Consider the following 27,746-nt stretch of genomic DNA (forward strand, 5'->3'; position numbering starts at 1 on the left):
CCAATTAATTTTAATAAGTTATTTAATAAAGAAAACCAAATGATGCAGGTTACATGTTTATTGGCAGAGCAAAATCCTCAGTGTTAAACGATCACTGTTCAGTTCTGACTCTTAAATCATCACTTTACAAGTGATGATTGACCATTAGTGATGACAACCATGATTAACAAGCAGAATTACTGAAGATAAGAGGAACAACAAGAACAGGAAAAAAAGAGAAGAGATGAGCAGACAGCACAATAAGCCTTATATTTAATCAACAGCAAATAAAATCATTGCAACTCCAAAAACATCTGGCTTTATTTCTTTCATATGGTACACGTATAAAAGTTGTTGAAGTCTGTCACCATTTTGATGATTAGTGTTTCCTTTAGTTGGGCCTTACTTGGACCTTGACTTTGATTGAATTAACTGTCTTTCAGCAATTGTTGAAAGTACTTGCTATCACTATTGTCTACAAAATTTCATACTCTTGACTGCATTGACACCTTTTACTATGTACACTTTTTGGAATCAGTGACTAATAGCCGGATGATGACACGTAAGTTCCCAATTGAGCATGAAAGTCTTTAAAAACAGCAAATTTTAATTTTGAGCTTTCATTATCAAGTTGCTATTAACTGTCCCATTGAAAGAGCTCTTCTCATAACCCATGTTATTGAACAAACTGCTTATGATTATGCTGATTATTCTGTTATTTGGCATTTTTCTTTGTTTTCATATCTCTAAATGTTTTTGCTTTGCAGTGTACACAAGCTATTTGAACTGATTTGTGTGCAGATCCTTTGAAACAGGAGACAAATCCTTTAAAATGTTAACCAGTTTTACAGAATGTTTACTTTGTTATTCAAAACTTCAGATGACATTGATCAATAAAATAATAATAACTAAAACTATTTTTTTCTCCAGTTCTACTTTCAAAAGAGGGAGCAAAAGAAATAACAAAATTATAATATTACAATATTATAATTATATGTAATATTATATATTACAATAAATCATATGTTCTAATCTTATATTGTTATTCATTTACATCATTAATATGTTACATATAGAAATATGCAAACAAAAACAATGCTTGTCACCAAAACACTGCTTGCATACAGACAACTGGTCTACTCACACTTAACCCCGCAAGACTGGCGAGCCAGCTTCATCAGCTTCGGTTTGCTTGAGAACAGCTTGACTATACTGGTCCACCAGCTAAACCAGCACTAAACCAGCACTAACTTCCATCTTAAAAATATATCTAAACTACGACATATGCTCTCAATGACAAATGCGGAACAGTTAGTTTATGCGTTCATGACCTCAAGGCTAGATTACTGTAATGCTCTACTGGGTGGTTGCCCTGCTCGCTTGATAAACAAACTACAGCTCGTACAAAATGCAGCAGCTACAGTTCTTACTAGAACCAGGAAGAATGACCATATTAGCCCAGTTCTGTCAACACTGCATTGGCTCCCTGTTAAACATCGTATAGATTTTAAAATCTTGCTAATTACTTACAAAGCACTAAATGGTTTAGCTCCCCAGTACCTGAGCGAGCTCTTAATGCATTATAGTTCTTCACGTCTATTGCGATCTCAGAATTCAGGCCAGTTGATAATACCTAGAATATCAAAATCAACCGCAGGTGGTAGATCCTTCTCCAATTGGGCATCTAAACTCTGGAACAAACTTCCTAGCATTGTTCGGGAAGCAGACACACTCTGTCAGTTTAAATCTAGACTAAAAATGCATCTCTTTACCCTGGCATACACATTATCAATTGATGTTTTCACATCTGTTAAAGGATTGTTAGGCTGCATAAATTAGGTCAGCTGGAACCGGGAACACTTCCTATTACACCAGATGTACTCGTTACATCAGAAGAAGAATGGCATCTCTGCTAATATTAGTCTCTCTGTTTATCCAGAGGTTTACCGTAGTCAGCCGGATCCAGGCTGTATCCAGGTGAGATTGAGGACGTGCGCCTAGACGCGACGACAACTCAGCTCTGAAGTGTCAGCAGAGATTGTGTCAACTAGATCATCCCCTGTGAAGGCCTCATCGACATGACAGCCAGTGGCACAGATCCTCAACAAACCGTCCCATACCGGCGTGATGAATACAATCCTCAACTAGACAGAACTGGAATAAATTTGACTTTGACTGTTGCGATCCCAATCGGACTTAAGAAAGCTGCCTGAATCATAATCATGCACTGTTCGCTGTTGGCCAGAGGAGAATTGGCCCCCCGACTGAGCCTGGTTTCTCCCAAGGTTTTTTTCTCCATTTTAACACCTGTTTGCCACCTAATGTCACCTGTTGGAGTTTGGGTTCCCTGCCGCCGTCGCCTTTGGCTTGCTTAGTTGGGGACACTTGATATTCAACAATGTTTTGATCTGCCTGCATTGTATGCGAACTGAACTGAGCTGGATGATGATATCACTGTTTACTCCAGTGCTGATATAGATAAATTAACTAAATTAATAACTATTGATCCTTACAACAGAATGAATCAATACTGAATTTATTTAAGCTGGACAATGACACATTTTCTTTAAGAGCTGCTGTGCAGCCAAAATGATATACCAGTTATCACTGTAAAGCTGCTTTGACACAATCTGCATTGTAAAAAGCGCTATATAAATAAAGGTGACTTGACTTGACTAACCAGCATAAACCAGCCTGGACCAGCATGAAATTAATGCTGGTTTATGCTGGATTTTTCAGCAGGGACAGCATCATTCAGTCTAACTTTCAGAAATGCATAAAACACACTGCAAATGCCAAGATTAAAAAACAACCCAAACAAGACATAACTTTCCAGCTGAGAGCCCACTGCAGTCTGCAAGTTTATGCTGAGGTCCTTTTCCATTTCTGTACTTTACTGTACAAACTAGCATTAGCGCTAGTTGTGAAATCAGATTCCATCTTTGAGATGGTCGACCTCTTCTTTCTTCTCTTGTTCTTGATTGCTCTGACTCTGCCGGATCTTTCGTGAGGACTCAATCCCTGAGCTCTCAAACAGCCGTGCCATGAAGGCCAGACCCTCACGTTTAATGTAGGACTTCCCAGCAAAAGTGTAAAGAACAGGGTTTATAGAGCTGCTGATGAAGGTGAAAGTGGAGGCGAAGCCCCGGACAGATATCCAGATTTGATTGAGTCTGTGAGGATGAAGATAAATTAGTTATTAAATTAGATAAACACAATAAAAGGATCCAGAATGACATTTCCCTCTGTGAATGTTTTTAGGTTCTGTTTACACCTGGTATTAAAAAGCGATTTTGTCGATCGGATCACAAGTGGACGATGCTAAATACAGGTGCAAAAGGGGTCTAAAACTTTTTGAGCTTGTCCACTTTCCAGAGGTAGTCGAATATGTATTCGACCGCATTGCTTTTGTAGTCTAGATGCTCATGTGATCAAATGCGTTCAAACGGCCACAAATTGACCTAATGTGTAAGCATTATGGGAAGCCCGCTAGCCAGACTGCATTTAAACTTTGTCGGCTGAAGTCCCAATTTTGGTTCGAAGATGAAAAATGTACCAAGCACAATGTTCACTCACCATTCCTGAATTCTAACACACACACACACTCACCGTGTTCGGCGTGGTCTTGTGGCTATCAGAGCAGAAATGAAAGCTGATGCTCTCTGTATGTATTTCTGTCATCTCCTTTCAAGTTCATATGTAAATTGCACAAGCTTATTTTGTCCATTAGATCGCAAGATCTGAAAAAAAAAAAATTTACCCGCCCATAAACCCTCCCCTCAAAAAAATCAGGACAGAAGTGGTTGAAAGTGGACAAAAGACACTGATTACAACACCCAGTGTAAACAGGGCATTAGTTTTAGTTACCCACCTGGCTTTTGCAGGGGAATCTTCTGGGAGAAAAGCACCAGCCACCTGTTCAGGAAAAACAATGAGATTGAGAATTGAGGAATTTAAATTTCTCTTATTTTTATTTCAAACTAAGGAACTGCATGTTGCTGATTCACTGGCTTTAATTTATTTATTTTGAAGCCATGGACCTTTAAGGGGTTTTGTTACACACACCTCCACCATATTCATGATGTGGTAGGGCAGCCAGGTCAGGCCGAAGGAGACGACAATTACCAGGATGAGTTTCTCACTTCGGATGTGCCTACGAAACCGGGTCTTGCGAATTCTGCGTAGGACACACACGTAGCTGCCTATGATCAGTCCATATGGCATCAAGAAACCCAACAGAATTTCCAAACAGTGCTGCAGTATCACCTAAATCAGAGTGAGGTCATATGACAGCATGTGTAGAATAATTTAACATGATTTCATTTCAGATATAGAGTTTGTCTATTCATTCTCTAAAAGTCTTGTTTTTATGAAAGTCATGTGTGTCTATTGTTGGAGCAGATGTTTACTGTGTCATTAGCATTGATTTTAGTCTTCTGAGTAGGAAAAGATAGAATTTAGCCTTATGTTTACCTTTTTATAACACAGAAGCTAACCAGGTCCATTGCATCAGCAAGCTCAGTTGTGAGGCTACAAGTACAATTCATTTGAAACCATCCTAAATAAACACAACCACTACTAAAAATAGGTAGTTACATGCAAAGTTACAAGAAAGAACTGAGCTATTGTGTCACACAATTAAGTTAGTTGCATTGCTACTTTAACAGTTACTCCCTCATGTGTGTACATGCATTTTAATTGTTGCTATTTACTATTTGTTTATATTTATTAAAAACTATTTATCAGGCAAACTTAACTTACATCCCGTGGCTGTGAATGTTTACAAGCACATGCTACAAACTTTGGCTCTTGCTTTCTCCTGAAAGTGGTCCAGGAAACCGAATTAGGTACTGAAATACAGAGGGCAAGAATCCACAGTCCCACCAAAACCCGAATGAGTGCCCTCCGGTCTGTCAGAACACCAGCATGTTTCCGCCACACGACAACCACCATCCTGTGCAGACTCATCAGTGTTATCAAAAGGATTGAAGCGTACATGTTGGTACTGCAGAGGTACAACAGAATCTTGCACAGTGGCAGGGTAAAGATCCAGCTGTGTTTTACCAAATAAACAATGAAAAAGGGCAATAAAAACATCAGGAATCCATCCGCGCAGGCTAGGTTTAGAATCAGGAGGGTGGTGACGGAACGGTGGCGAGTTCGAGTCAGGATGCTCCAGATGATCAAGAGGTTTCCAGAGATGCCAATAGGTAAGAGAAGGCAGAGGATCAGAGCTCCTATGATCCCTCCAGCACCAATACTCACGGTTATATCAGTATCTGTAACATTGTTTGTTACAGAATTGGTGGTGTTGAATAGAAGGTGGATTGACATGGTATGAGATGGACTGCGAGAGGAGAGTGTTACCTTCTTAGAGAACAACTGTCGTCTGAGTAACTCTCGACTCCAAAATGGCACCAGCAGCAACATCATTAGACACCAAACTATTTATTGTGCATTAGAGCACATATACATTGATAGCTTTCCAGATGAATTACCAAAACAAATTTTTACCAAAGTGCATAATGGAGACTGCATAATGTGATCGTTATCTGAACTTGTTTCCTGTTCGACTAGACGTGCCTGTCATAGCAAACAAATTCAATGCCAACCATCTGTCAAAGAACCACTGACATGTTACACAGACAGAAAGAAAACAATTGGGATTTTTTTTTTTTTACAACACACACTGTCAGAGATAATGTGGAAAAAGATTATTTTAGGAGTACACTAGCGTGTCACTGGGGTAGTAAGCACAAGGGAACACCATTGTACCTTATCCACCCGTAAAGGGAGCATATTATTTACCTTACAAGTCTACACTTGACGTGACCGTTGACATGTCATGCCGCAACAGCTTGAGGCTGTCTACACTGGATGCAGCAAAGTAACCGTTGCAAATTTATTTATCCTTTGTGTCAGAAGTCATGCAAGCTCTTAGAGTACATGAGAAACAGAACATGGCATCAGTTTACTGTCGCGCCACAGAACATCCAGTGTAGACAGCATCACTTATTATAATGGGTTCTATGTCTTTTGTCATACCGCTCTCATAAAGCATAGACACTGTGATAAAGTTAAAGTTCCTTTGTCTCAAACATTACAGCATAGTGCTAGCAACACCAGTCATGGGGTTTGATGCCCAGGGAATACAACCACCAATTCCCCAAACTGCATGACCTATGTTGGGTCGCAGGGATGCTGGTGCCAAGGTTGGAAAACAATCTGGACGGATCACTGGTAGGGAATACATGAACTGATAAAATGTATACCTTGAAGTTGCTTTGGACAAAAGTGTCTGCCAAATGTATACATATAAGGTTCTAATCTGCACACTTTAAGCATTGATAAGCTACGAAGGTTATCTTTAGGGGTACTGCCTCAGTGACAAGGATTTTCTCTGAGAGTCAGAATCTCTTCCAAAGAACAGTGCCTTTTTTTTTTACAGGATAGTGTCCTGGTACACTAAAGGACTTGTTCCAAATTGTGCTGTAATGCAGGGGTGAACCCTGTTCCTGAAGACCCATTGTCCTGCAAAGTTTTACACCTGGCAGTAATTTTCAAGTGCTTCTAAAGAACCATGCTAGTTCAGGTGTGTTTTATTAGGGTTGAAGCTAAGCTTTGCAAGACAGTAGGTCTCCAGGAGCACCAGTATGAGGGTATGCTGTCCTCTGTGGAGACCACGTGAATAAGACCTGGCATAAGTACACCATTCTAAAACCAAATATCACAATTGGGATACCCTTCTGTCTTGTGGACTTCACCCAAACATACAGGCCATTACAAAACCACCATTTGGACAGGAGCATACTGGGATAGTACAAACCATGCAGGTGTCAGGGTGGGGACCTCCTACTGGCCTTCCTATCACCTACACCAGCAACAACCTTGGTTTTGCCAAGAATGTCTCCCACCCAGGTACTGATGAGACTCAACCCCGCTTAGCTTCAGAGTGCAACTGGTTGTAAGCCATTAGTTGACATTAGTTGGTAACAGAGGACTGGTGTGGAGAACAAGAAAAACAGTAACTTCAAGGCGTTTTAGTTTAAGAACTAGTTTTAGGATTACAGTGAGTTGTTATACTTGTGTTCATGACCAAAGGTACAAAGGTACACTTTTGAGGAAATCATGTTATGATAAGGAGAAATCCCTGATCCTCTTTAAAATAATTATTACATAAACTAGAAGAAAAAAATAGCACTTCCTTTTATTCACAGAAGTCTTCCTCAAATTATAGAAAGTGAAATGCACAACCCAAATTTACATAATTTATAATAAATACTTTAATATTCCATTGAAAAACATATGAATGGCCAATTTTAATTTCATGGTGACTTTAAAAAAATAAAAAGTGTAATGCCTTTTTTCTTCCAAGTATGTTGCCACTGGTTGTATTCACTTACGGCTTTACACATTTTGGGGGTCTCTGCCAGCGGTGACTTTCTGGTGACTGAACTTGGTAAGTGTTTCAGTGATATCAAGGTGTTATTGGCTTACAACTTTCTTAACCTAGTCCAACTATCCCTTTAAGTATACTTGGCTTGTAGTTGTGTTTACATTTTTGTTTGTATTTTTTGGTATACTCTTTTTCGTAAGGGTATGCAGATAAGTCATACTTTAATACTTGATGGCTCCGTCTAGACGACCGTTCAGGGTGTTTCAATGTCTATGGCATGAGATGCTGGTATAGGTTCAGCATCCCTGTGTACATAATGATAAGTGGTTTAGAAAATGGATGGATGGATAGATGATGGCTCCTGTCTCCCCCTGGAGGCCAATGACAGTACTGCATTGTAGTAGATGGAAAGAAGGCTTCAACTTTGAAAGTTTTTTTTTAGCTAAATGTTTAAATATATGTAACCTGTTTCATATGATTAGAGTTGTATGGAGATAGCATTTTTACTTGGCTCTTACCATTCAAAATAGCCCAAATGTGGTCAGAGTTCAGGCTGACTTCCTGTACATGGTGCGGCTTTGTTGTGTGAAGGACAGCAACATGAGGATTTTGCAGCTTCCTTTATATGAGTTTTTACATGTCATTAAGCATTTCACATGCTTTGTAAAAATGTAATAAATATCTTCACAGTTTATGTTGTGCAGAATGATGAACATTTCAGAGTGTTTGCTTGTTTGTGTAGGCCAGCATGTTATTTTTCTAAACACTTTGCTTTACTAAGCTGCAGTTGGTACAGTTCAAGTTGAAGTTTATTGCATGAGTTGGTCACTTGACAAAAAAAAAAAAAAGACTCATATGGACTAATTTTTTTCTAGACAGGTGGTTTACCCTTGAGCAGAGTTCATGTTCGCTTTAGACATATCGCCACCGCACAATTTTTTTTAACCTCAAATGGAAAATAATGGCAGTGCAGTCAGTAGGGTTTTTAACAGTTTGATAGAATGATTATTGTTGCTTCTCCATGTAGATTAGAGATAGCATTTTTACTTGGTTCTTACCATTCACAATGAAGTTAAAGTATATATATATATATATATATATATACTTTAACTTCATACTGTTAAAGGTTAAACCACCTTGCTTTGCGATTCACTGGTGATCAGGTGACCAATGTGGAAAACTTTACTGATTTTGTCTGAACTCTTTGAAGCCAACCACACTGCCTACACTTGATCTGCAGAGAAGAGTTTGGCTAGCCATCATCTAGTAGGTGGATGTTTTTTTATTTTTTACTAAAAAAAATTAAAATAATCATTTTTTTTTATCATCTTTTTATTCATTATGTAAGTAAGCATATGCTATGAAATTTTATATTTAAAACAAAGCTGACCTGCTAAAATAAGGTCAGGCACAATGTTTTCTGTTTATGATTTGGGCTGTGGCAGAAAATCACCGGTTCTGTTCAAACTCTTCACATATCGAAGAAAAGACCACCTCAGTATACTGAAAGAGCAACAAGGCAACCAGTATTAGCATTTATAAATGTATGTGCATCTGTTCAATGTGTATAAGTATGTATGTGTATAAGTTCCAAAGAGTGATTAATAAAAATCAGCAAAGAATATGAAAAGAAATGAATAATTAAATAAATGTACATGGAAAAAAAAAAAAAAAATTTTTTTTTTTTTTTACCATTGTCTCTGACTCTTGAAGTTGTTCCAAAGGAATAAAATGAGTCTGTTGTAAATCTACCTCTTGATGTTCTAAATTTTTTCCAGAGTAGCAACATACACTACCTACAAGAGAAGAGAACTGCGGTTATATTTTACGAATAGATTCAATTAAATTATATTAATGAAAGGAACTCACCAATGACAACAATGACCAGAACACCATGCATCAGACCAGATATGAGGATAATAATGTTCCATGGTCTCTGAATCTGCTCAGTATAATTCACCACGGTATGATTCTGCTCAAAAGTGTTGTTCCGGCACTCAGTTAATTGAGTTTGTTCTGTTCAAAATAATCAAACATTTAAATAACTAAAGCAATGAACATCCATCTGGCATGATCACTGAATGCTCACTCACCAATGATGTGAAGTCTTGTGCCGTTGCTGAATTTTGGAGGTGCCTCAGTGGTCATGCAGTAATAAATGCCTAACTCATCAAGAGTGACATTTTTAATGAATAGACAATGTTTTGGTTGCGCTGAATATTTGGTTCTGAATCCTACATCATAGTAAAAAGGAGTTGGTGAAGTTGAAAATAACCGTAATATCATAACTGGACGATTTGGTGGTTTCAGTACCATCCAATAAATCTCCTTTTCATCAAGATCACAGTTTATGGTCACATTTTCTCCCAAATTCGTAAGTTCTGTTTCTACAGCTTGACACCATACTAGTAGACCTGTGATAAAAATAAATAAATCAAACATGCATAAAGCAGTAAAAAAAAATAGGATTCTTAGGAAACATTATACAATAAATCTATCAAGATATTCAATAAATTACACTTACAGAATAGATGCTGTATGATCTTTGTGTTGTTTCCACAACTAAAATGCATTACCATGATGAAATCTGGTTGCTTTCAAAAAGGCTTTTAAGATGAAAATGTATTTTGGAGATCTGAAACCAAGAGAGGGCGATTGTAAACCAGCCAATGAGCGGAAGTCACATTAACAGGTCACACACAACACACTTGTTTTAACGCCTCACGTGAGAACATCATTATTACATCTATAAGTGACATCAGTTACAGTACAAAAACTACAGTCAAATATTGCCTGAAGATTGACCTTAACATTAATATTGGTGTGTAAACACAAAGGCTGTAAAATTTAATAAAAGACCACTGACTATACCTATAGATTTATTTAAAAAGTCATTTCCCCAATGAATATCTAAATGACATGAAATTGAATTTGATACATTCTGATTTTAATTTACATTCATCTTGAAAATTACATGAATCACAAAACTCCATATTTGTGATGTACAACACTCAGTAGACTGCTGTAGAAAAATCAATGGCCATTAAGCTTTATAATGTGCCATTTCCATTTTATTTTACCACAGGAACTGAGCCTTGCACACTTCTCTCTCTCTCTTTTCAATGAAACTTGCCCTGCCCACACACAGCAGAAGAAGTTGTTCACCAAATACCGTGTTTGGGATGTGCAATTTGAGCATAAACACTTTGCACTAGTGGTCGAGGAGTTTTGTAGATGACAGTAATGGACGCTTTCGAACGCATACTAGAAACATTCATGGTGTGTAGACCTTAACACAGTGAAATCCATTGTTATTGGAGAAGAAAGACTTTTTGAAACTTTGAATCAAATGAGCCATGATGATTCGCAAATGATTCATGAAGCTCTTAAACTGAGCACATCTGCTGGTTGAAGCCGTGTAAAAGCAACGAAACAGCGAAGCGTATGTTTAAAGACATTTACTACAAAACAAGTTTTTTAATATGTGACCCCGCCTATGAAAACCTAGCTAAAGTCATTTTTCGTGATTCACTGTTTTCTACATAAAATCATCCTACATAATGTAAAGAATATTCTGTGAAAATACAACCTTGATTTTTTTGTCATGATTCGAGCGTTTAGAAACAAAATTTATGAAACAGTTGTTGTCAGATTTCATTGGTGATTTCAAATATGAAATTTAATCGAAAGCTTGGCAAACAGCTTTGGAGAATTTGATGTTTCCCCATTCAAAGAGATAAGAGCTGCACTTGAATGCCCGAGAGGCGTTTCAAAGATGGCATCGGTCAGCGTTGCATGAAGTCGAACAAGCCTATCATGTTCTCATGCAGTGAAAAATACAATACAGAGCAGGTTACTTTTGATATGAAACAGTCTCAAATTTCAAATTTTCTAATGTTTAAAGAAACTGAAACAATAAATACCATTTTGTGGCTCTTTAATGTGTCGTGACAGATCGCTGTAGCACCTCAATTCATGCGGCTCACGAACCGATCATCTCTTCCTACTAGTTAATTTATAGCAACAAATAAACATGAATGAACATCATAAGGAATGTTGTTTCAATCGTGGAAAGACGTCAGTACACACCATTTTTCAAGTTCATGTCCACCAACATTAATCTACTAACTCCCCTGACTGCTTTGTCGGACAAAACAAAGGTTCTGCGTTATGATTATGATTATGCAAATAATATATCATCAAATTCCTCTGTAAAAACCTTCAGAATATAGATAGGAATAAAACTGTAAAGTTTGGTGTATATAAGTTCTTCTGAAGTGGAGATTTCTGACTCAGAGCAGGAGAAAAAAACTCATTTTGAGAAAACAGCCTTTAAAAATATATACTGTAATTGAAATCTACAGACACAAATAGATAAAGTGCTATACAAGATACACTTAAAAGTGTATTTTGGATGTTTTCTTTCCACCAGTCTGAAAAAAAAACACTTTATGAAAAGCCAAAAAGCGCAAAATATCAAAATTGACAGGTGCATGAAAAAACAGTGTTTTTGTACAAGTACAACATTAACAGCATGGTAAATAAAAAATAGAAATTTTTAAGCCAAATTAGGAGCTGTTTGAGAGGATTCTTAGAAGCTTTAAAAATACGGGCCCTGATCTCTTTAATCGGCCTGTGTTGGACGATTTTACTCCATTACCATACATTTTTCAAGTATCTGTGCATGGAGTACTGTCATCCTGGGTACATTTTACTCTACTAGATTACAGAAAACAGCATGTTAGTCCTCTGTATTTCAAACTGATCAGAACTGATCTGATAGTGTTACAGGTGACTGAAGTCCTAAAAGTCCTCCTCTCATGTGAATTTTTCATCAGTATTTCACTGCCAGCCCCTCATATAAGTTATCAACTGCATTTTTTTTAAAAATATAATCTTTATTTTTCAGTTGTGTTTCCACTATACCCAGTGCAGTTCTATGCACCTTTACATACATTATATTCCAGACACACACTTTGTATTCATCAATGTTTGAATAAAGGATGAAACCTGTAACATTGTCATTGCCAATTCTGTTAATGTCAAGTGTTGCAAATAAAACTATAATATTAACAATGTAATAAACTGGACAATCTCTACATGACAATGATGTAATAAAAATCGAAAAGTTTTTTCTTAGTGTTTTTTTACGTATAGACGACAACGCTGTCAAAGCAATCTGCGTTCACATGGATCCACAGAAACAACTAAAAACACTGTATTGTGCTGCCAGGCCAGTAGTTGGCGTTGTAAAGAACCACTACACACCTAAAGCCTGAACACGTAAATGTGCATGCACATGATGTCACATTTTCACAGATTTGTTTTTGTAGTTTAGATGGAAATGATAAATGTATCATTTTAAAAAACTTGCACATGCGCATGCACATGACGTGTTCAGTCTATAGGCTCATAGTGTTTCTTTACAAAGTGACATTGCCAACTACTGGCCTGGCAGCATAATACAGGGTTTTTAGTCGTTTTCACAAATCTGTGTGAACGGGGATCATTTTCACAATATTGACTTTCGTACATGAAAAAACTCAAAGGAAAACCTTTTCTATTTTTAGTACATTGTTGCCATGTAAACATATTCCAAGTCTCATTTTGAAACAAAATGATACACAATGGTAGTGTTTTAACAGGGACAATACCATAATTGGGGTAATGCCTTTGAACTATATAAACTAATTGTGATGCTCTTTAAAATTATCAGTTATGGACATTTAAACATTTTGATTTCTACTAAAGGTGATTTGATTTTTCAGTAGGCCTACAGAGTTAATTAAAATGACAGTGAATATTTGTCAAAAATACCAAATAGCACCATATTGGATAAATGTTGATCCATAAATAGAAGGTGCACTAAGACAGGAGAAGTAGTTTTGACAAATACAAATGTGTAAACATATAAGATGAAGACTCCAGTCAAGTCGGTTTTAAGAGTGGTTGCCATGTTGACCAACTTACTTTATCCCCCTACTATTATTGGACAATTTCATGTGGAACAGACTGATGGATGATGATACTGCAGGTGGAAGAAGAAATTAAATAAGAGTGGACTATTTATTCTTGAACACAACACATTAAATTAACAAAACTGCTACTCTATGAAAATGGAGGTTCCACATACCATCAAGACATGAGGCTATTATTGTGACATCCTCTATTTCAGATTAATCTGCTCCTATGTGACATGTAAAACCTCTACATGTCAGTCAGATGGTCTCTTCTAAAGCCCGGGATACACTGCACGATTTTTGGCTGTCCCAGACGAAAGATTGCCATCGTGAAACAATTGTGGCGGTTTCTGTGATCGTGGCTCTTAATCGGTGGTCCTATATCGTACAGTGAGAGAGGTTCAAAGATGGCTGTTTTCCAGGTCTTGCGACCAAAGATAGTCTACGATAATTTTCTGAAAGTGTCAGAAATTCAGCATGATCAACGCACAGTGTTTGCTGCTACGACCTACGTCTACTGACCAGCCAATAAAAATGTGACATGAAATCAACACGACACGGCGCTAAAACTTAAAACTGCTCTTTTCCCTTATTCTTTCGCCGCTTCCTTTTTTTTTCAGCACACATAAAAACTACATCTGCCAAAGTGTGATTCAACATGGTCTTTTTGTTAACCACTAGCGCATGCTGATGACATTTTATTCTTCTATAGAAACTTGCATCGTAACCTACGAGTCATAGGTGTCATCATCGTACAGTCTACATGCTCGTCGTACCCAAGTTTAGATCCATGTCTCACAGTGCGATTTGTAATTATCTTATAGGATTGCTAAATCGTGCAGTGTATCCCGGGCTTTAAGCCGGGTGCACACTGTGCGATTTCTAATAGTCCTTTACGATTGTTCCTTGTCAGACTATACGAACATGATCCTCATGTCACACTGTGATACAGCTGTCCTATATGTCAGACTGTATGACAGTCAAGACACGTTAAAAACGGATGCGCGCACGCAAACTTGTCCGGAGTTTTACATTATCAACCCACACACGTTCGGTGACTGTGAGCTGCATTACACGCGGGACTGAAATGGTGGCTAACAAAGAAATCTCTAGCGTTAATTTTGATCACGGCTTATCTTGAAAAACAAAAACAATTTGACGTTTGTCATAGGAGAAGTCACACTGCAGGACTGTGCGCCAAATCTTCTGACACTGGCAGGTAAAATTTGATCGCAACGGTCATCAATCGGCTGTCGGTGAATATGTCAAACTAGCGATCAAAGACTATAGATTTTTGCCTAGGATTATAGGAATCTTTTAGGATTCTCAAAATTTGTCTCAGACGACCAAATCGTGGCCAAATTCGCAGCGTGCATCCGCCTTTATAAATGTGGCAGTTCTTGGTCAGACTGTCAATCTTGACCCCACCTTTTTATTTGGTTGTACCTGCAAATGTTATGCGGTTATAATTTTGTCAAAACGACAGTTGAGAAAAAAGAAAGGGAAAAAAACAAACCAAAAAAAAAAAACAGACAAACAGACAAGTTCCAAGAACAAATTTATTTGCACTCCAGACAGCATACTGTTACACAACAAGTTTTAACAGGTTTACATAACAAATGTTTGAATAAGTTAAGTGTAACTTTACCCGTTAAATAAAATAAATAGGCTTAATAAATTAAATATAAAATAAATTATTTTAAATTAAACAAGATATATAAATAAAAGTAGTTTATACATTGTAAAGAATATAGAATTCAACTATAAGACAAAAGCATTATCAAAAGCACTGCAATAAAATTTTCAAGATTACTGAAAAACTCAAGTGATTGACCTTGTCAGGGTAGATGGCATATTTTAACTGATGTGAATGGAAACGAGGCTGTGAAGTCTTAAAGGGATAGTTCACCCAAAAAATGCAAATTCTGTCTTCATTTACTCACCCTCAAGTTGTTCCAAACCTGTATAATTTTCTTTGTTCTGCTGAGCACAAAGGAAAATATTTTGAAGAATGTGTTAAACTGAACAGTTTTGGGGCACCATTGACTTCCATAGTAGTTTTTTTCCTACTATGGGAGTCAATGGTGCCCCAAAGTGGCCTCGTTACAAACTTTCTTCAAAATATCTTCCTTTGTGTTCACCAGAACAAAGAAAATTATACAGATTTGGAACAACTTGAGGGTGAGTAAATGATGACAGAATTTGCATTTTTGGGTGAACTATCCCTTTAATGCCATTTTTACAACCAACATTTATTGTTTTTGTCCACTGGAAATGTTCTGGAAAGCCGCATTTTCAGTGTTTTCCAGCTGAATGGAGGTATCTAAAGTGCAGCCCAGTGAACAGACTGTATCTATACTGAATCTGCCCTGACTTGAGATCTATAACATGTCAGATATGTTGTATGTGTCTAAATGTGTCTCGGTTACATCTTAATGAACTACATACAAGATAATTTTGCGGTTCCCACTCTGGTCAAGTGAGAACAGACTAGGTAACAGTCCTAATTCAACATATTTTGTAACAGTAATAGCTCGCTGTAGCTCTGCTCTTAAAGCACACATAGCAAAATAGAAACAGCGAAGAAATGGAACAACAGAGAGACAATCCTCTCTGCTTTGGATTCAACACCACGGTTTGAGTCTGGTTTCTCTTGGATTCCCCTTGGTTTCTCTAAAACACAAAAACAATTAAAAAAGAATGAAAAAAGTGTAGCATGAAGGCTAGTACAGACTCGCTGCACTTCACAGTGTGTACGATCATTAGCAAATGCACTAAAACTCCAGAGGAGAAGTGTGTAATTTCTGCGCCACAAGCAATACCAAATGAAAGCGAAAAAAAATTGTTTCCAAAACAGGTTTCACAAACATTTCAACTGCGCAACACCTCCTGTTTTCCAACTAGATGATGTTTTATTAACAAGATTCAGGAGGAGCAGGTTCAGATAATTATCCTGATTAGCACAGGTGGAGAGCATTCAGTTATTCAACTCAACCAATAACAAGAGGTATAAATACAGACTTACCTCTGTTCTTCTGAGAGTTTATCAGCATCCCTCCTCCACCCCATCTCCTCACTTCTAGTTCTATCTATTTTTACCACACCGGGTGGAGTACTCTGGGTTCGGGCCAATATTCCGAGCTCGGAGCCCTCCCCCTGGACAGCACGCCAAATACGCATAACTTTTATTCTTGAATTATATGTACATGTGAACTCGTGAATCAACTGTAGTTCAATTTGATACAGTCTTTTTGTTTTTCCTTGATATTTTTAATTTTGTTTTGGGAAATATTTTATTTGTAAGATCTGTTATTTTCTTTTATAATCTGTTATTTTGTTTTATAATTTATTTTGTCAGTTATTTTTTAAAATCTGTTATTTTGTTTGTCAGATGTATTATTTTGTTTTATAATTTTTTTTTTTTGACAGATCTGTTATTTTGTTTTACACAACAGTTAGTTCTGTGACAGCTATTATGGGAGTGGCTTGATGCAGATAACTTGATCTTGAATGTCAGTAACCAAACAGATCTTGGCCCCCACTGACTACCATAATATTTATTTTTTCTGATTGGCTGAGAGCCTTTTTCAGCCATTTTCAGTTTGCGCATTTTCAGTTTGCGCATAGTTTTTTAAAAATAGTTTTTTAGTAGTGTTAAGAGTTTTTTTTAGGTGAGAATCCTGTGCTATAACTAGAGCGTTGCATTTGTACTGAACTGTTTGCTTGTGTTTATTTCCTATTGTACAAACTTCTTATACTTTTACAACCCCAAAACCAGAAAAGTTTGTAAAATGCAACAAAAATCAAGGATCTGTGATTTGATAAAGGGATAGTTCACCCAAAAATTAAAATTCTGTCATCATTTACTCACCCTCAGTAGTTCCAAACCTGTATGGATTTCTTTGTTCTGCTGAACACAAAAGAAGATATTTGGAAGAATGTTTGTAACCAAACAGATCCCACCCCCCATTAGGAAAAAAATAAATATTATGGTAGTCAATGGGGGGCAAGATCTGTTTGGTTATTGACATTTAAGATCAAGTTATCTGCATCTCCTGCGCTGCATCAAGCCACTCCCATAATAGCTGTCACAGTTCAAATTAATGCATGCACAGCATAGACAGACTAATATATCGTGTGTAAGACTCCAATTAAATTATTAGGCAATTATTCCTTGACTAATAAATCTCTCAATGAGTAAAACTGGCTGTCTATATTATGATAGAATACACAACATTATAATATTATTTGTAAATTTATTTTTAAATCATTATTATTGTCGCTGGTTCACATTAGGGTACTCTTGTAAGAAAGTAGCAGTGGCTGGGACAGACTTTAAGCATCACCTCCGCTTAAAAAGATGCAATCTAATCCTGTTTACATGAAATAAGCTTGCTCCCGAGCAGGTTATAACTCACGGACCTGTTGCTATGACAGCAAGTCCAGGGGTGCGTTTCCCGTACAACGACGTAACTCGCTGCTTCACTACCATAGTACAATGTATCGTTGAACAAATCAACCAGCTAGTCACGACTGTTTACCGAAACCGTATTGTCACAAACCTGTCGTTCAACCACGTTGGTGAATGATGTCACGCAGTTGGCTGAGTAATAACTTCTTTAAATGAATCTGTTTGAGATCGAATTAATGCTAGATATTTTGCTATAAATTTTTGGACATGGCATCTGAGGACTAACTCTCATTTTTCTTGGTCATTTTGCTTTATTTCCAGATTCAATAACAGGCTCGTTCTTACGTACTAGAGCACGTACGCACATGCTCACTCTTCAAAAACAGTGCTTAAAATCTAAAATATGTAAATGACATTTGTATATATTCGAAATAAAATATATACATTGTACTTAATGTCAGCTTGCTTATTTTGCTCAAGATAAGGATTTATTAAGTCCACGTCATAAAAACAAAAAACTACGGTTCTAACCACAGCTCGGGAGCTGTTGTTCCAACCACACAAGTTCGCGATGCAGTTTGCGAATGTTCGTTTGAACTACGGTAAACACCAAATCGTTGAACTACAGTATCTCACAAAAGTGAGTACACCCCTCACATTTCAGTAACTATTTTAGTATATCTTCTCAAGGGACAATACTATAGAAATGAAACTGTATATATTTTAGAGTAGTCGATGTGCTGCTTGTATAGCAGTACAGATTTACTGTCCTCTGAAAATAACTCAACATACAGCCTAAATAGCTGGCAACAAAAGTGAGTACACCCTAAGTGATAACAGCTCTACATCTTTTAACCATGCAAAGCCACATGTCCTATTCATCATGTTCATGTTTTTGTCTGCTTGATAGGACAATACAAATTTGCATATCTTGTATTAGAACAGTTAAAATTTGGTGCTTTGAGTACAATTCTCTCATACTGACCACTGGATGTTCAACATGGCACCTCATGGCAAAGAACTCTCTGAGGATTTAAGAATTAATATTGTTGCTCTCCACAAAGAGGGCCTAGACTATAAGAAGATTGGGTCAGGGTCATAGTGAGAGGTTTTCCAAGACAGGTTCCACTCGGAACAGGCCAAAGAAGTTGAATCAAAGAAGTTGAGACCTTGTGATGTGCATTAGGTGCAGAAGCTGGCTTCAAAAAACAGACGCATGAGTGCTGCCAGACGCTGAAGCACCCCAGGATGAGCGTCAAAAAACTGAACAATCCAAGATCATACCAAATTGTCATCAATCAAATCCAGCTAACTGAGTTAGCAACGTACGAAGAACGGACACTTGGGGAATTTGGTCAATACCTCGAACTCGTTGTTGTGCTTCTCAAACCATTCATAAACCATTTTTTTGCTTTGTGGCAGGGCGTATTATCCTGCTGAAAGAGGCCACAGCCACCAGGGAATACAGTTTCCATGAAAGGGTGTCAAAGTAACACATGGATGGCAGGACCCAAGGTTTCCCAGCAGAACATTGCCCAAAGCATCACACTGCCTCCGCCGGCTTGCCTTCTTCCCATAGTGCATCCTGGTGCCATGTGTTCCCCAGGTAAGCGAAGCACACACACCCGGCCATCCACGTGATGTGAAAGAAAACGTGATTCATCAGACCAGGCCACCTTCTTCCATTGCTCTGTGGTCCAGTTCTGGTGCTCACGTGCCCACTGTTGGCACTTTTGGCAGTGGACAGGAGTCAGCATGGGCACCCTGACTAGTCTGTGGCTATGCAGCCCCATACACAACAAACTGTGATGCACTGTGTATTCTGACAACTTTCTGTCAGAACCAGCATTAACTTCTTGAGCAATTTGTGCTACAGTAGTTCGTCTGTTGGATCGGACCACACGGGCCAGCCTTCGCTCCCCATGTGCATCAATGAGCCTTGGCCGCCCACGACCCTGTCGCCGGTTCACCACTGTTCCTTCCTTGGGCCACTTTTGATAGATACTGACCACTGCAGACCTGGAAAACCTCACAAGAGCTGCAGTTTTGGAGATCCTCTGACCTAGTCGTCTAGCCATCACAGTTTGGCTCAAACTCGCTCAAATCCTTATGCGTGCCATTTTTTCTGTTTCTGACACATCAACTCTGAGGACAAAATGTTCACTTGCTGCCTAATATATCCCACCCACTAACAGGTGCCGTGATAAGAGATAATCAATGTTATTCGCTTCACCTGTCAGTGGTCATAATGTTATGCCTGATCGGTGTGTGTATATGCCCAGTGTTTAAAATCTTTAGCGCATTAATCTACGAACTGCTTATTGTGCACTTGTCTTTGCACATTAAAATAGGACAGTAAAGTACACACTTCACCTTTAGTTCACATTTTGTCATGAATACCAATTATTGATTTTTAACATAAATAATGGGAGCTAATTATGGCAACCATTTCATCACACCTTTTATTTGAAGCTGTGTGCACTGCTGTTTATTAATGTAAGCGATGTTAGCGATGAAACAGCAGTACGACCCTCCGTCAGTGTTTTGAAGTTTCCCGAGTTTGAGGGAGAAGTTTCCTTTCATATATTCTGCAGGAAACATTTCAGTTCTGTCTCTGTACACTCGGTCTTGATCCACAATCGACACTTTGCCGTCTTCTATGTCGTAAACATTCTTGATATCATTATATCTCCAGTGTGCTGTAATGGATTTAAGTTGTACATTACCAGAATGACACTGCAAAACGACCGAATCGCCGATAAAACCCTGAACTGTTGGGACGCTTTCCTTTGCAAACACTGAAAAGTAAAATAAGACAAGGAACATGTAAAAGACAAATTCATTGTTAACTTTAAAGTTAACTAATGTGTTTCAAATAATAGCTGCAATTTTATGTGCTTACCTTCATTCAAAAGCAGTATAAAGAAACAGATGAGCAACACACTGCAAAAACAAACACAAAAATAGTCACACAGAAACAATACAACCACTAACACTGTGATAACCTACTATTCCCACTAAAGATATGCCTCAGGGTACTAGTTAATTTCTTCTTTTCCCGAGGGGACTGACAGACTTTAACAACAGGTACTACAGCGACACAGAGGTCAACAAAATGTCATTTATGATGACAAAAGTGAGTGATGAAACCGCTAGTAGTGCAGTTTATATTGACATCAGTTTATATTCGAATCATTTGTAGAAGTGTGAAGATACTGAAGTATTAAGAAATTCTGGGTCGCTTTAAACGAACTGGACGTTTATATCTATTTATACCAATGGTAATGGACAATGATGCATTTGGATAATTTTAAACCAGATTCTTACATTATATAATACAATTAACGTTACTGACTTAAATTGAACTGGAATTAGCTGCAACAGGTGCACTGTTTGACGTTATATAACACACACAACAGAACGTCAAAGATTATATAATATAGTATATAATATAGACATAAATATATGCAGTAACACTTGATTTACTTTTATTTACTTTTTTTTTTATGAATTCCTGTTTTGTTTATGTTCAACTAGCCTGGCAAGCTCGTTATTTATATAAATGCTAACTATCTGCACAAATCGACGGACAATTTTGGGAAAATAAATAAATGGAAATTACATCTATCGGTTCCTGGGAATATTTAGGACACATTTCAATGCAAATCTAACAATATTTACAAATTTATACTGTCTAAAGCGAAGCTAGCACAAAGCCTCAGCTAATCTTGATAGTGCGCCTTTGTCCTTAAGGCCAGAATAAAGATTAAAGATGTAAAGATGTCTACTGCTATGCGACGACAATTTCATCACCACGTACCTTCTGGTCATGATGTACAAATTTATAATCATGTAAACTGATAGTTATTGTAGAAGTTAAGCAGAAATTTCAGCTGAAATAACACAAAGACGCTTATCCATCTTTTTTGCGCACTGCGCAGGCGCAGCTCTTGCCTCACTAAAGGTCTGTCATTTTCTTTAAATTGTTTTAAATATACATTTGTTGTCATGTAAAAATAAATAATAAAAATATTAATAAAAACAAATCAAAATATATAAATAATACACTATACGTTTTGTGTAGAACTATTGTGTAGAACCATTGGTCTTTGTTATTTGCTTCGTTTGTATTTTGCTCAACGAGTTTCATTTTCAAATCATATCTGTACTTTAAGGTGCTTACCTCCATCTAAAAGCAGTATAATAAAACAGATGAGCCACACGCTACAAAAACACAAAACTGGAATAATAAAACCAATAACACCACCATTTCCACTAAAGATGCCTCTATATAATTATGTTATATATCATTATTGACATGGGTAGATCATTCATATGAAACAGATAATTCATTCTTGATTTTTGTCTGGATCTGTTAAGCTCTTCAAAATATATTAATCTATTATAGAATATACTAAAATATACTAATATATTATAGTCTCTCTTATTGACCTGACTCGTCTTTGTTTTGTTGAAATTGTCATAAACTGTACTCCAGATGGCGCTGTTATGATCCCGAGTATTTACTCTGCTCCACAACCGCCAACTGCAGAAGAAGAAGAAGAAGAAAGGGAAGAACGTCGCACATAAACAGAAAGGGGGATGCTCACTTCTTAGTGCACTCATTGCTATTCTGCTGAAGAGAATGATTTATCAGTGCCTTCACCAGTTCAAAGCCCATGCCTGATATTTATAGAGCGAGTCTCAGACAGGTGTGTGCTGTAAGTATGGCGTTTACCAAGCTTATAAGACCAATATCAGCTCAGATGTGTAATATTAATGGCCCTGGAGTGCAACAACCAATGCTAAACGCTTAAACTGATTGACATTAATCACGTTCATGGTTCCTTGAGGTTATAGACACTATATTATAATCATTATATCTCGTGCATGGTGTTTTATCTTTTAATCTGACTGTATGATTATTGATCATTGATAAGTGATTATTGATTATTGATATAAACATTAAAATTAAGTATTTGAGGACGTTTACGTTAACTACTGGATTATTTCGATGTATTTCACAGCTTTTCACTGATGTTCACTTACAAGTAAAGTAGGTACACGTATAACATCTAGTTTCTAAATTAATATGAGGTCATACTCATAAATAATAATTTTGGAAGACAAAAAGATCAAACAGTGATTCCCAATCTGAACTACTTGGAAAGATTTAAATTTTGCATATAAAACTTGGTTTATATAGCAAATGTGATCTAAACATATTTGGGCTGCCATTATCATGATTAATCTAATGATATTTTAGCACTTTGTAAAGCACATTTAGGCTTTTTAATGAGAAAACCTCAAAGCAATATGTGCAATTTGTGAATTTACATAAATGACATGCATAGTATATATATACATTTGTACCATGTGTGTCATTTATGTAAATCAATAAATTATAGAGCATGTAAGAAATATGTCTCATTAAGGTTTCTTTGAATGTTATTGCATTAGTTACAAAATCTGAAAACAAATTATACAAATTACAAATTATTATGCAAAAACAAATTATGCTTGATTATTTCTCAGAATTTATTTTCAAACAATATATGTAGTTCATCACATTAACTGTTTTTTTAATTGATAGTTAGCAGATTCAGTCTTTTTAGTAATGATAAAACCCCAGAGAAATATAAAATGCGTGTAATTTGTCAATTTACATAAATGACATGTATAGCAGAATTTCTGTGTTTTTATTTTTATTCATGAAAAAAATAATCATATTTTATTTTTAAAACTTAAATCTGTTTTATTTTGAAAGTCATTGTAATTACTGGCTACTGTAACAGTATTAACCATGCTGAAAATTCAAAAAAAAAAAAAAAAAAAAAAAAAAAAAAATATATATATATATATATATATATAATATTAGTTTGTCGTCAAAAAAGTTTTGGGAAACACTAAGAAAATAAATAAAATATATTTTTAAACGTTTCCAAACGTACACACTGTATGCTATAGTGAATTAAGTTCATTTATTATGGTTTAAACTGGACTGGGCAACAAATACATTATACTTTGAATATCCTAACATTTATTTAAAATTGCATGAAACTGATTTTTTTCTTCCCTATTGTGACGTATATCCAAGTGAAATGGCTTCTCGAACAAGGAAAAAAAAAAAAGTAGGGTGGGTCTTGATTTTGTCCATAAGGAATTGATTAGATGGTTGTGGTTTGCTATTGGTGGATCTCATGTGAGTGACAGGTTGCCCCGCCCTCACGCCAGTAAACGCATCATCAGAGAAGAGATGAGATGTTGCTGCAAGAGGGAGGGGAAGTGATTTTGATTAAATATTATGAGGGCACATGAATTAAAAAAAAAAATTATGATAAAAGATAAATCATATGTTATATGTTATAATAAATACTGCAATATTCCATAAAAAAACAAGAATTGTCTATTTTGATTTCATTGTGACTTTAATTTGTTCTAGATGGCAGTCCCCTTCAGAATCCCCAAAAAGAAGCAGCCGTCGGATTCATGCAGTCTTGACATGCAGTCTCCGCTTTCTCGACTGCAGGACAGCAACTCAAACAAGGTAAAAGTCTACATTCCTGGCACAAAAAAAAATGGGCCAAGCCCAAAATGACTTAACACTAAGCTTTTAATTGTCTTAACCACAAATTATTGGTCAGGATATTAGCAAAATTTAAGCAAATGCACTACTTAAAAAGTCATTGCTGGCTCAGAAAAACATCAAAGACAGAATGAAGTTTTGGGTAGAATATGGGAAGTTATGTGTAGAGTGATGAATCACAATGAAACATGAGTTGCATGGTGATTCTCCAGAGCACTGTCTTCGAAAATCTGCTGAGAAATATAATAATGAATGTATCTCTAGCACAGTGAAGCATGAAGAAAGAGACTGCGTCATTGTGTGGGGAGCCTTTTTAGCTGCTGCTATTGGTGAGCTGCTACTTCACTGTGAAAAGTAATTTAATGCTTTGCAGTACAGGAGAATTTTACAGAATGGCTTGCTTCCCACAAATGAAAAGCTGTTATATAAAGAGGAATGATCAGATGTTATTTTTCAACAAGACAAAGGCCCTGCCCACACTGCAAAGACAACCAAGAAGTGACTTGAGTACAAATCCTTCAGGCTCAAGTTTTGGCCTGTCAGAGTCCAGATTTGAACCCTATAGTGAATAATTGGTCTCACATTAAACTCAAACGAACTGGGATACATTTTTCAACTACTCATGAACTGTTTGAAGCCATTAACATTGAGTGGAAAAAACATTTGACTCTTCTTCCTGCAAAAAGCTGTCTGCAAGTTAGGGAAGGCTATTCTGTTGATGAAGTTACTTTATCTGCAGTATTTGTGCAATTCTTGCTAATTTCCTGACCAGTGATTTGTGATTAAAATGGTTAAAACAATTAAAAAAACAATATTTTGCCATTTTTGACTTGCAACCCCCCCATATATATGCCATCATGTAGAATAGGCAAATGTCCATATAATCAGCCAATAAAAATTTTCTGTCCAAGGCCGAGAACAGTAACTATAAAGATAGCTATAATGATAACTATAACTATATAAGTGTACACACCAGAGCACGATATTGTTCTGTTTATCTAAGGGCACGCTGCAGTTTTTTTTTTTTTTTTTGGTCATCTGCCACTTTAAATGCTCAAGCTCTTTAAAGCAGGATGGATTCTGATTGGCTGTCATTGTTTTTATCGTTCATCAATTCAAAAAAATCGCTCTGAATGTGATTCCAAAAGTATCGTTTTTCTGTGTTGATATAGTTGTGGTGTGAACTGTGCTATTCTTTTATATTTAGAACTATTTTTATAACTATTTATTTATCTTTATAGTTATCATTCTTGGTGTGAACGGGGCTTTACAGTCTCATTTAAAGGAGAATAGATTTGCTCTGTGAAGCCAAATACTGTAGTTGTATGTAAAGCTACTCCTTTTGCTCTTTGTTAAAACATTTCTTGTTCCATAGATGCAATGGGGTTCTGTCACTCTTAATGGAAGAAAACCCCATAAAACAAGTTCTAATGGAAATATGCTGTCAAAAGATGGTCAGAGGAGTGAATCAGTGAGGTGAGACTGAAAATAACATGCTTTGAAAGTTTTGAAACTATCACTAGATGGAGCTATTTATTTACTTTGAAACTGGTATTTGTTACATCTTCACTGTTACAGTACAAGTTGAAAGATTTTAAACAGTACCTAACCTAAGTATTAAACCTAAGTGTGCAACTTTTGAGAAGTCAGACTTATGGTACATTGTAACAAGGATCTGAACCACATTTAGAGAGCAAAATACCATTATCAATTGCAAAATGGCTGATTTTATTTACATTTGTGTCCGTTCTTCCATTTCAGGCCCATCAGGCCATCCCTCAGTGGTGAGAGACCGGATCTTTCACCTGACGCACATACGCCAGGCCGCATCACACGCACCTGCTCAGATAACATTCCCAGAGGAACCACACGTGGAGTGTTCAGTTTTAAAATGAACAAACAGCCAATAAAAATCAGCCCTGTTCGAGCGAACGGGACGCCTAGTAAGGTGTCTGAGACGCCCGGTTTCAGACCGCAATGTCAAACTCCCACGGCAGGGAGAGACTTCACAGTAAATAACAGGTGAGAATGTGAACCATGATTTGGTGGTTAGTACACATGGTCCAGAGAAGGAGATTTTGGTATGATCTAGTGGGTTTTATAACATGTATGTGTTTTAGGTGGAGACCTAAAAGAGCGTCCGATACTCTTCTCAGCCGTGATGAGAACCATATGGGGGCATCTGAAAGCTCCTCGTTCAAGATTCGTAGAGGTACGTCCCTGAGTTATTTTAGGATCATTAATATAGTGTTGTAGTATTTCATAATATTTTTTATTTGTTTTTATTTTTATATTTTCTAATGCCATTTTCATTTTAATTTTGTTGTTTTTGTCGATTTTATGTTTTTTTTTTTTATTTTGTTTTTTTTTATTGTCTTTTTGGTTTAATCCCCCCCCCCCCCAGAGTTTAAGTATTTTTACAACTTAAACTAAATGAAAATTATAAACATTGCTTTTGAAACTAACTGAAATATTATTTATTAAAAGTATAGCCTTTTACACAACACTGTTTTCAGCTAAAAAAAAAAAAAAAGCCTGTGAGGGACAGGTCGTTAATGGCGGGTCCTTGTGGTAATTACTGTATGTTAGGCATTAAATCCAAACGTTCGCCTATCATCCGATGACCTCAAATATGGTTGCGCTCTCGAACGTTAATCTAGATAAATGTGCGCTGTTATTAGGCGCATATCCAAGTGTTTGTGCAGAGTGTGGAAGCTGAAGTATAGCAACCTTACTGCAAGACATGGAGGCGCTAGCGCGATCACTTGCATTTTTTTCCTGACAACAACGGATATAACTTAAAATACTCCATCATTTTTGGTCATACAGATAAGCATAATACATCATTTGAAATGGTTTGAAAGGGTCTACTTTTATTTGTGTAAACGTTGTGCCTTTGTAAAATAAAGAAAACAAACAGGATACGCTTTCTGCCGTCTCGATCTCTGTGAACTTGAGCGAGTCAAAAAAATAAACCAAGACTCAATGTACACTTTCCTCACAGACATGAGAAATATATCTATAGAAAGCTTGAAATGTCAAATGATTGAACAAAGTGGAAAACAAATATTCTCAGATTATGTAATCCGTATAAAACATGCATATAAGTGCTTCCACTACTGTGGTGATGATGAGTCGGCATCGTTATTTTACTGTTAAATAATCATTTATTTAAATATATTTATAATACAAGGTGTAGATAGTATAAATAATATATACAGTATATATATAAAAATAATATATACAGTGTGTGTGTATGTATATATATATATATATATAATATATATTAGTTTATTAGTTACACTGTCCTATTAACATGGACAATTATATATATATTTATATCATAAAATAAGTTTTGTTTATATAATTTATTATATATTTTATTACTTATAACTTTTTATTACTTGGCAACCA

General features: G+C 36.5%; 3 protein-coding genes across 5 annotated transcripts in view; 1 reads left to right on the forward strand and 2 right to left on the reverse strand.

Annotated features, from left to right (window-relative positions):
* Positions 1–49: 49 nt before the first annotated feature.
* Positions 50–12,581, reverse strand: LOC127520259 (leukotriene B4 receptor 1). The gene is made up of 8 exons (XM_051908214.1): positions 9,900–12,581; positions 9,469–9,789; positions 9,245–9,391; positions 9,068–9,171; positions 4,741–8,878; positions 4,045–4,245; positions 3,851–3,894; positions 50–3,152 (listed from the first exon to the last, which is right to left on the reverse strand). Exons 5-8 carry the CDS (start codon positions 5,410–5,412, stop codon positions 2,909–2,911), a joined length of 1,161 nt encoding a protein of 386 aa, XP_051764174.1. The 5' UTR covers positions 5,413–8,878; positions 9,068–9,171; positions 9,245–9,391; positions 9,469–9,789; positions 9,900–12,581; the 3' UTR covers positions 50–2,908.
* A 2,295-nt stretch (positions 12,582–14,876) lies between these two features.
* si:dkey-222p3.1 (uncharacterized protein LOC100007529 homolog) lies at positions 14,877–21,715 on the reverse strand. Of its 2 annotated transcripts, none has more exons than XM_051909538.1 (4): positions 21,567–21,715; positions 20,649–20,689; positions 20,473–20,544; positions 14,877–16,008 (listed from the first exon to the last, which is right to left on the reverse strand). In XM_051909538.1, the coding sequence occupies exons 1-4, from the start codon at positions 21,596–21,598 to the stop codon at positions 15,887–15,889; spliced, it is 267 nt and encodes an 88-aa protein (XP_051765498.1). In that variant the 5' UTR covers positions 21,599–21,715; the 3' UTR covers positions 14,877–15,886. The 2 variants fall into 2 exon arrangements, with proteins under 2 accessions (XP_051765498.1, XP_051765497.1); XM_051909537.1 differs by having other exon boundaries at positions 20,206–20,544.
* Positions 21,716–22,278: 563 nt separating this feature from the next.
* senp7b (SUMO specific peptidase 7b) overlaps positions 22,279–27,746 on the forward strand; it is a 43,157-nt gene continuing 37,689 nt past the window's right edge. Inside the window, exons 1-5 of one of the 2 annotated variants that reach the window (XM_051909535.1) lie at positions 22,279–22,467; positions 24,189–24,293; positions 25,708–25,808; positions 26,094–26,354; positions 26,453–26,544. In XM_051909535.1, the coding sequence (XP_051765495.1) occupies positions 22,426–22,467; positions 24,189–24,293; positions 25,708–25,808; positions 26,094–26,354; positions 26,453–26,544 (601 nt within the window). In that variant the 5' untranslated portion in view covers positions 22,279–22,425. The remainder of the gene's footprint in view (positions 22,468–24,188; positions 24,294–25,707; positions 25,809–26,093; positions 26,355–26,452; positions 26,545–27,746) is intronic. The other variant, XM_051909536.1, reaches the window with a different exon arrangement.

Source organism: Ctenopharyngodon idella, chromosome 10 (assembly GCF_019924925.1).
Source record: "Ctenopharyngodon idella isolate HZGC_01 chromosome 10, HZGC01, whole genome shotgun sequence".
Classification (NCBI taxonomy): Eukaryota; Metazoa; Chordata; class Actinopteri; order Cypriniformes; family Xenocyprididae; genus Ctenopharyngodon; species Ctenopharyngodon idella.

Coding starts and splice junctions, on each gene's coding strand:
- LOC127520259 (XM_051908214.1), bottom strand. CDS start 5,412: ATGATGTTGCTGCTGGTGCCATTTTGGAGTCGAGAGTTACTCAGACGA. Junction 3,895..4,044: donor ACATCATGAATATGGTGGAG/GTGTGTGTAACA, acceptor TTTCCTGAACAG/GTGGCTGGTGCTTTTCTCCC. Junction 3,153..3,850: donor GATTCCCCTGCAAAAGCCAG/GTGGGTAACTAA, acceptor TCATCCTCACAG/ACTCAATCAAATCTGGATAT.
- si:dkey-222p3.1 (XM_051909537.1), bottom strand. CDS start 21,598: ATGATTATAAATTTGTACATCATGACCAGAAG. Junction 20,690..21,566: donor TTGTACATCATGACCAGAAG/GTACGTGGTGAT, acceptor TTGTTTTTGCAG/TGTGTTGCTCATCTGTTTCT. Junction 20,545..20,648: donor TATACTGCTTTTGAATGAAG/GTAAGCACATAA, acceptor TTTACTTTTCAG/TGTTTGCAAAGGAAAGCGTC.